The following is a 9,125-nucleotide window of genomic DNA, read 5'->3' on the forward strand; positions in this document are numbered from 1 at the left end:
GTGGTGCTATCCCATAGCTCCTTTCAGATCATCCCCTCACTGCTGAGAGCTTTCTTCATTAGATCAGTCCTTCGTTTGGGGGGAGTTGAAAATGTTTTCTTTCCACCGGGTGGCTCAGCTGGCTGAGCATCAGCCCGTGTACCGAAGGCTCATGGGTTTGATTCCCGATCAGGGCACACACCCAGGTTCCCAGTTCAATCCCTGGTCGGGGCACATATGGGAAACAACCCATTGATGTCTCACATTGATGTTTCTCTCTCTCTCTCTCTCTCTCTCCCCTCCCCCCCTGCCTCTCTCAAGTCAATTAAACAAAAAGCAATTCTGTTTGAGAACATACTGTGAGAGGTGAGGGGTTTCTTGTTTGTTTGCTTTTTAGGGAAAAGGAGGTGGGGGAGAGAGAAGGATGCGTATCTCAGATTGAGGCCGTTGGAACGTGGCTCCTCACCTGAAGGAACTAGCAGATGTCTGGGAGACCAAGTAAGAGCGTGTACGCAAATGAAGGCACCAGCCATAATGCTACGTCCGTCGGGGAAAGGACGGATTTGCAAAGAAAAGTTCAATATGGATCTGAGTTGGATGTTTTTTTTAAAAAGCTGCTTTGGCCAGATGGGGCCGGGAGGCAGCTGCCACCCCGAGCTGCACTGTGGGTTTCAGGGCCACTGGCTTTGGTTTCTGTTGTTTCGAGAGACAGGAATGAATGGTGCAGAAACAGACTTGAGGGCAAATCGCTTCTAAGCAGATAAGGGGCCCGCTGACGCCCAGGAGCACTGAGGGCACGTGCTGATGGCAGGCGCTGGAAGACTTTTCTTACACGGGCACCTTCTTCCTTGAAATGCTGCGCTTCTGAAAGCTCCAACAGGAATGCTTCTGCCACCTTCCTGCTCCCTCCCCATCCTGTCTGTGAACACTTTAATTTTCTATTTCCTGTTCAGGCCCAGGCTCAGGGCAGCCAGGGAAAAGGACAAGCAGCGGAATGCCTGCATCTCTCAGCCCCCAGGCCCAGGGAGAGGAGCCCTCCGGCGGCTGGGGGAGGTGTCCCAGCCCCTCTCCAGGAGGCAGCTGTGTGTGTGTGGGGGCGGGGGGACCTTGGGACACTGCCTAAGACCGTTCTTTGTGCCTCTGACCGACTCCCTGGAAACCCGTGTAAGATCCAAATTGAAACGTCAGGGTGATTTATTTGTAAGCAGAGCCCCCACTTTTTGGCTTGAGTATCAACAGCAGGAAGACACTGAACACAAAACACAAGATTTATACTGGAGACAAACAGAAAACGTGTGGTCCACAGTCCCATCTGTCTGCCCCCCCATTAGTAGATACTCAGTTTCCGGAATTATAAGAATTATGGCTTAATCTTTTCGAATCTTGATGATTCTCCTTCAAATGAGCTAGAAAAGACTGGATTGCCATTCTTGTATAAACAGAGAAAATAAAACTTATTCGTTTTGTCCAAACCTAATCTAGCCTGTTTCCTGGGCGCTTTTGCCCACAAATGGATGCCTAATTTGTTGTTTAAAAAAGAGGACCAGGAGGACTATCTTTTGCTGCCAAGATGCTGTCGCTCCTATTTTCTTCTTGTCCTAAATACAATTTCCCTCTGTCTATTTTCCTTCTCCCGATCAACAGCAAACTGCTCAAGAGTAGTCTCCGCAAACGCTCACTTCTTTATCCTTTGCCTTCTGTAGTCACTTGTGCCTTTTATCCCCACAGCATCACCCCAATCCCTCTTCCAGTCTGCTGGCTCCTTAACCTTGTCAGATCTCTCATTACTTGGGAAAAAAATTACTTTCCTATAACCCTTAGCCCTGCTGATTTCTCTAGAGAAGACTTATTTTTCTTTTTTTTCTTTTTACTCCTCACCTGATGTTTTTATTTATTTTAGAGAGGAAGGAGGAGATCAGTGTGAGAGGGAAGCATTGATCAATTGTACGTGCCCTGACCGGGAATCTAACCCAGACACTTTTTGGTGTCCTGGACAATGCTCCAACCTACTGAGCCACCCGTCCAGGGCAAGACTTATTTTTCTAATTTTTTTTCTTGATTTTAAAATGTTCAGAATACAAATGGGGGGGAAATGGTTCACCCCAGATCAATATTGGATCCGCAAATGACATTCTTCTCCAGCTGACTCCTGTTCACCTTTCAAGATTCAGCTTACATATTATTTTTTAAGCCTTTCCTCATTCTTTCCCCTCCTAAGTGTTATCCTTTCTCGGTATCCTGTAGTCTTGTATGTATTCTTGCTTGCACCTAACTCTGATATATAGGAAGAATGTTGCTTTTATTTGATTGATGCCCTCACAAGAATATAAACTCTATAGGGACAGCAAGTATGTCTATTTTGCTCATTATCATATGATCAGCATCAAACACAGATGCTATAGTTCAAGTATTGGTGTTTGTGTGTGTGTGCGCTTTAATATATTTTTATTGATTTCAGAGAGGGAGAGGGAGAGATAGAAGTATCAATGATGAGAGAAAATCATTGATCAGCTGCCTCCTGCACGGGATTGAGCCTGCAACCCGGGCATCTGCCCTTGACTGGAATCAAACCTGGGACCCTTCAGTCCACAGGCTTGATCCTCTGAGCCTAATCGGCTAGGGCTCAAGTATTTGTTAAATGAACAAATTAATAATGTCTATACTGTCTCCTGAATTTCCTTAGCATTCTCCACCTTCAGTTATACTCTGCCCTATTTCTAGATAGTAGGAGCTTGCAAGACGCTATACAGCCACCTGCAGTCCTCAAGGGGCTATAGAAGAGACATGATGTTAGGAACATGGATGTTGACTTTGAGTAGCTCTGGGTCTCAGCTTCCTCTTCATATGAGGTTAAGAAGTTGGACTAGATACAGATTTTCAAATTGCCCTGTTGAGCCAAACGGAATCTTAGGAAGCTTTTTCAGGGCTGCCTAATTGAAATGCCAACTTAGAACTTGTGATTACTAACCTTTCAAATCTGACTCTGAAACAGACTGTGCATGAGCCTACTCTCAGCTTAAATTCAGACAAAGACTGATTTTTTTTATTGGCTCCTAGGTATCCAGTAGGTCCTCTAATACACATTTGCTGGTTGAGTATTGACTACAAATAAGGTGCTAATGAGGACACACACTTGGCAAGACAAAGCTGTTGTTGTCCAATCTGGGGCGGGCATCAGCCACCTATGATGGGATATGGCTAGTCCAAATAGAGGTGTGTTGAAAGCATATGACACACACTGGATTTTGAAGACTTAGTACAATACAAGAATGTAAACTATTTCATTCATGGTTATATTATACTAGAGGCCTGGTGCATGAAAATCATGCCTTTGGGGAGGGTCTCTTAGCCTGGCCTGCTCCCTCTCACAGTCCGGGAGCCCTGGGGGGATGTCCAACTGACGGCTCAGGGGGCCTAAGATGTCAGTCGGACATCCTTAGCATTGCCATGGAGGCAGGAGAGGCTCCCACCACTGTCGCTGTGCTCACCAGCCATGAGTCTGGCTACTGCTGTTGGAGGGGGGGATGGGTCTGACGCTGGGGGGCTGCTCAGGCCTGCCTCTACCCAGGTCTGGAGTTGTGGGGAAGAGAGGAATGCCTGGCCCCAGCGGAGGGGGCTCAGCAGTGGCTGGCTGCAGCCCCGGGTGCCTTGGGGGCGCCGACGAGTTGTCGCCCATGCTGTTGTTGTGGGCGCCCCTAGCAGGGGAAGAGATTGGGAGTCAGAGGTGCGGGCTGCAGCTACACCGAGACTGGGTCTTCTCCCAGTCCAGTCAGCCTCCCCGCCCCCCACCCCCCCAAGAGTATGGGTGCTGGAGTAGGGTGTCCATTCAGGGAGATTGGAAGAGCTCCCCATGGCCGCTTCCTTAACCTCCTTTGCAGTCCAGGCTCCTGTCAGGGGTTCCCCTCAGACCTCTGGGAACTTGGCTCCAGCCGCCCTGCTCCTCCATGGCTCCCTGCAGCCCCCGCCCTACTCAGCTCTCCCTGGCCACCCACCTGTCAGGAGGCTGCAGGGGCGCCCTGCTGTGGGCAATGTGGTCCTGGGGCAGTGGGTGGCGGTATGGGGAGCAGTTCCAGTAAAGTTTAATAAACCCCAGGTCGGTGTCAGGATTCGGCTGCGGGGCTGTGGGAGAGTCTGCTTGGGCGGACAATATCGCTCTAGAGTTCCGCCCCACCCACCTTGTGAACGCTCATGATGTGATGGTGTCCTGGGTAATTTGCATATCCCTCTATTATATATAGAAGCTGAAATGTTTTGGCTGTATTAGTTTTCACCTTTATTAGATAATTTAGAATTGCACAGGTGTCCCATATTACACTTTCACTTGACAGCACTGTTTTATGCAGCTTATATTTCAGCCTAGCAGTGTTGATGTTTTGTGAATGTACATACCCTCTAACACCTGGCCTCTCAGGGGTGTTGCATGACCAGCAGAATCAGTCACATGGAGGCTTATGAGAAAAAGCAGAATTACCAGCTTCACTGACCCTAGACCTACTGAGTCAGATTCTGCACTTTGAGACCCCCTCAGGTGATCATGGGACGTGAGTTTGAGGTCTGATGTAGAGCACAGTACAGGACACCATCTCTCTTCACACCTCACGTTTCTGCTTCTCCAATCCTGCTGGATTAGGGATTAACCTGAGGGACCAGAGTCCTGGGGGTGGGGAGTCTATAAATGAGACCTAGGAATCTGCAAAAAAAATAATAATACATTTTGTGCATGGATGTGTATGATTTTTCACAAAATGGTGCATTGATTCTCCTGAGTAAAGTAGTCGCTGTGAAAGGGTGAGCCCATTAGCAATATTAGGAACTTGTTAGAATGCAAATGCATGCATCAGGCCAACAATGACTAACGAGCTCTCCTGTGATCCTGCTTCTGAAGTTTGAGAACCACTGAATTAGATACTGGAGGCAAAAGGGAAGGCCGAGCCAATTCTTACATGATGAGGAGGGTGAAGCTGACATGAGCTGACACTGGTTCATGTAAACTGGTTGGAGAAGTGGAGCGACAATCGATTTGGTTCTAAATGTATTGACACTGATGCTACTGACAAACTTCCAGTGTTCATGGAATCATTTTCTATTTGTTCAGCCTAGTGTAAGGATTAAGAAAACAGGTTTTGTAGTTAACCAACCTGAATTTTTTGAGAACCAGTAAAAGTATTTTGAGTCTTTCTGAAAGTTGGTAAAAGTTCAACTTAAATGTTTAAGTAAATGAATGATTTTCCACACACTGTTCTCATATAAAGTTAAACAGTCACCAATGGATAACCATGACCACCATGTGATAAGTGTTTGGTTTGGTAAAGCGAATTGGACTAAATCACCAATGTATTAAAGCCAGTTTTTTTTAAATACATTTATTAACCAATGTTAACACATTAAATGAATCTATATATTGCTAGTCAGAGCAGCTTACAAAATGCCAGAATGCATCATAGAACTGGACAGCCACAATGAATAATTACAATGTGCATAGTGGCTAAGCTCAACATCTTGATATAGCTTTATGATTTGCAGAAATATTTTAATGATTCCTAAAACAATCAATTGTAATTTTACCTAAAACTTTTACAAAACCAGGCCACAATCTTTTTTAAATTTTTTTTTTTTAACACACAGTTTTCACGCTGTAGTAACTTGGAAATGTGCAACCGTGTCAACGGAGACAAAAAAGCCAAAGTAACACGAATCTTACGTTCATGCAGCTATCAGTAAATAGTACACACTCTGGAATGGTTTTACATTGAAAGTATTTCCACAATAACTTGCTCTCATAGGGGTGGATCGAAGTTTTAAAACTTGGAAAATGATCAAGAGAAGGTAAGTGTTCTTGGTTACGATGTCTCAACCAGACCACGGCACGTGGCAACACTGACTAATCACACAGCAACAAGGAAGGACCAGATGCAAGTCACTGCGTAGTTCAGGGTGGTGCTGAAACGGCGCCAGGCAGTTCCCATGAGCCATTGGGCACCACTGGGCAGCAGCTTGTCAATTAACTTGTGTCACCGCCATCTGCAACAGCACCAGGACTGGGTGAATGATTATTTCACAGAAGACTTGGTTATATTTTTAACTTTAGAGTGACCCTGACAAACCTAGAGAAAACTTTTTAAAAGGTTTTTCTCCTGATTCTTTCACTTCCATTGTGTGTAATTGCTTTAATAAATATCAAAGGTCTAAATAAATATTTACAAATTATTTCTCTAACCTTAAAAAATAACTAAATGATAAATGGGAATTGGACTTGGTCTAAGATCAGTCTTTGAAAAAACATAAATTGTGAGATTTTTCTTAAAAAAAAAAGGTAATTTCAGTTTTTCTGGCTGTATTTTATATATCTATGTATAAAAAAAATCATTATTCAACTATCGATCCATTCCTATTGGTAATGCTTCTTCATCCAGACATTCCGCAAAATACAGACTTTTTACAAACCACGGCATCTTTAATACAAGAAAATTAACATGCATTATTCTTCATTCTGTGTACAGCGATGGGGTTCATTAGTAGGCAATGACCCATTACCACAAACATAACGGCTTCTGTGAAACTTAAGTGCTTTCTTTCCTTTTAGCATTAACTTATAATATATGAGGTGACACCAGATAATAGGCAATCGATATTTGGGGAGGGAAGGGAAGCAGTCAATAAATTTGTACGCCCCATCTATAATTTCATGTATGGATTAAGGTAGTTTTTGGCTTATTTTATTTTTGTTGTTTATTTTGTTACAAGCACTCACGTTAGAATAAAGATGAAATGTGCAAACTTTAAAATTTAAATATTCATTTTCTCTAAGATCCAGCTCAGTAAAAGATTACCCAGTTCCCTGCAATTTTAAACTACAAGATCAAAGCTAATAATTTGTTATAAAAGTTATATATTGAAAAGAAAATGAAAAACACAATTGGGAAATATTTAAGAAAAAATATGCAGGACTAGCACCTGCTGTGTCAACCCTGTTCCCTAAATTCAATCATATACCCACTGGCATAACCAATAGATAATGCCTTTAAACAGTAAATTAAGCTGAACAAAACCAGCTCAACAAGGTTAAGAAATAAATTTCACATCAGGTAGTATGTTTTATTTCTGAAACAGTCCTTAGTTCTTACATTCAGATCTATTTTAAATGTTCATTTGTTAAACTCACTTGTGTTCACCAGTTGTTTTTTTAAAGATCTGTTGTTTAAAGGTTAAAATCTCTGTAAAACCTAAAAATGTTTTAAAATTTGCTGTAAATGCAACAAATTCTCAATTAAATTTTATTTAAAATAATACCCTCCACTGATGTTACTTTTACCCCCGAAAAATTCCAGAGGGACATTAACAAAAGATTTAAACTACTGTGCAAAATCTCTTCACGAAAAGTGTTTAAAGGCTGGTGCAAAATGGGAAGCAAATTCTAAACAATTTTGGCTTCTTGGAAACAAAAACCGTTGTGTCTGAGAAGAGCAATCATCGGTGACTCTCCAGCAAGAGCCGTCTTCATCTTTTCCGGCGGCAGGTGCGCTTGTGCTCGGCGTGCCAGTGCTCCTGCTGGCACTTGATGGAGCAGTAGGACGTGTTCCAGCAGCAGTGGTACATGGCCTCCTCCTCACAGTTGTAGCACTAGAGGAGAAATCAGAGGTTCAGTACACAAGAAACTGGTTAACACGGACTTTTGAAGTTGTGATTTTAAACGTCTCTTTGGCTCAACCTTAAAATAACATCATTGCCAAGAATATCAGAATATGTTTTATGTACTGAGCAGAACGGCAAGAAAAAATGGAATGACTGTTACTAACAAATTCAAGCTTACCTGGCACAACAACTTGTTTTCTCTTTATTGGGTCATTACCATCGGCACACAAACATTTACATTTCCTTACAAAGGTCTTGAGAGGACTCTGAGCAGATGAAAGAACCTGAATCTGTCTCCCCACCTGGACAACAACTGCACTGGCAGAATCTGTCAGAAGTTGACTACTATGGAACTCTGGAGTTTGTTGAGGGCTTGCAACTTCCAGGGGAAGAGTTAGACAGCAAGTTGTGGTTAATTTTGACCAATTTCAGCTCCTAGCAGAGTAGCAGCTACCCACCACGATGCAGGCAGCTGTGTACGTGTTCCTGGAGCAGCTTGTGTGAGCCAGGGTGGATAAAAAGGGCCTGTCCTTCAAACAGCGGAGATCTATGCTGACTGCTACTTCTGATCACAGAGGTACAGACAGACGGGAGGTCAATGATGTTTATCTCATTGTCACAAGCCCCCTCTCTTCAACTGAAGTGACTTTCAGGAAAGTTAAAGGTCCAGTACCCTTTAATTTCCCCTTTTGGGGAGCCAGAAATTAAAGATTAGGACATTCAAAACCAACCGCATAGACAGTGAATATTAATGATGTGCATGCCCTAGTCGAGGCTCAGAAAAGGCCTAGAAGATATTTAGTTTACTTATCAGACTGATTCGTGGCACAGCCAACACCAGGCCCTGAAGAGAGGAAAAGATAGAATTAGAGGTACCATATTATTAGATTCAAATGCCCAGTGTTCAACAAAGAATCACAAGGCATACAAAGGAACAGAAATGTATGACCATTCAAAGGAAAATAATCACCAGAAACTGTCCATAAAAAGGCCCTAATGGCAGATATACTGGTCAAATACTTTAAATAACTATTAAAGATGCTCAAAGAACTAAGGGAACATGTGGAGAAAGTCAACATGTGTGAACAAAAGGGAACTATAAATTAAAAAAAAAAAAGAAAAGAAAAGAAAATCTGGAGCTGAAAAGCCTACAACCTGAAGTGGAAAAATTCGCTCAGGGCATTCAAAAGCAGATCTGAGCAGGCACAAGACGGGACACAATGGAAATTGAAAAGTATAAGGAAGGCCCAGCTAGAGTGGTTCAGATGGTTGAGCGTCATCCCTGCACTGAAAGGTTTGATTCCTGGTCAGGGCACATGCCTGGGTTTTGGGCTCGATCCCTGGTGGGAGGCGTGCTGGAGGCAGTCTATCAATGTTTCTCTTTCTCTCTCTCTCTCCCTTTGTCTCTAAAATAAATAAACTATTTTTTAAAAAATCCCAGCAGTAATGAAAATAAACAAAAACCTCAGTGATCATCTTGAAAGGTATTAGGAAATCAACTTACTATTTTGAAC

At 43.2% G+C, this 9,125-nt stretch overlaps 1 protein-coding gene across 12 annotated transcripts in view; it reads right to left on the minus strand.

Annotated features, from left to right (window-relative positions):
* Positions 1–5,326: 5,326 nt before the first annotated feature.
* ZMYND11 (zinc finger, MYND-type containing 11) overlaps positions 5,327–9,125 on the minus strand; it is a 91,698-nt gene continuing 87,899 nt past the window's right edge. For all 12 annotated transcript variants that reach the window (XM_006758165.2, XM_006758162.2, XM_015560312.1 and 9 more), the window contains one exon: positions 5,327–7,599. In XM_006758165.2, coding sequence (XP_006758228.1) covers positions 7,477–7,599 — 123 coding nt within the window. In that variant the 3' untranslated portion in view covers positions 5,327–7,476. The remainder of the gene's footprint in view (positions 7,600–9,125) is intronic.

The sequence above is a fragment of the Myotis davidii genome, unplaced genomic scaffold (genome assembly GCF_000327345.1).
Source record: "Myotis davidii unplaced genomic scaffold, ASM32734v1 scaffold194, whole genome shotgun sequence".
In the NCBI taxonomy this organism is placed as follows: domain Eukaryota; kingdom Metazoa; phylum Chordata; class Mammalia; order Chiroptera; family Vespertilionidae; genus Myotis; species Myotis davidii.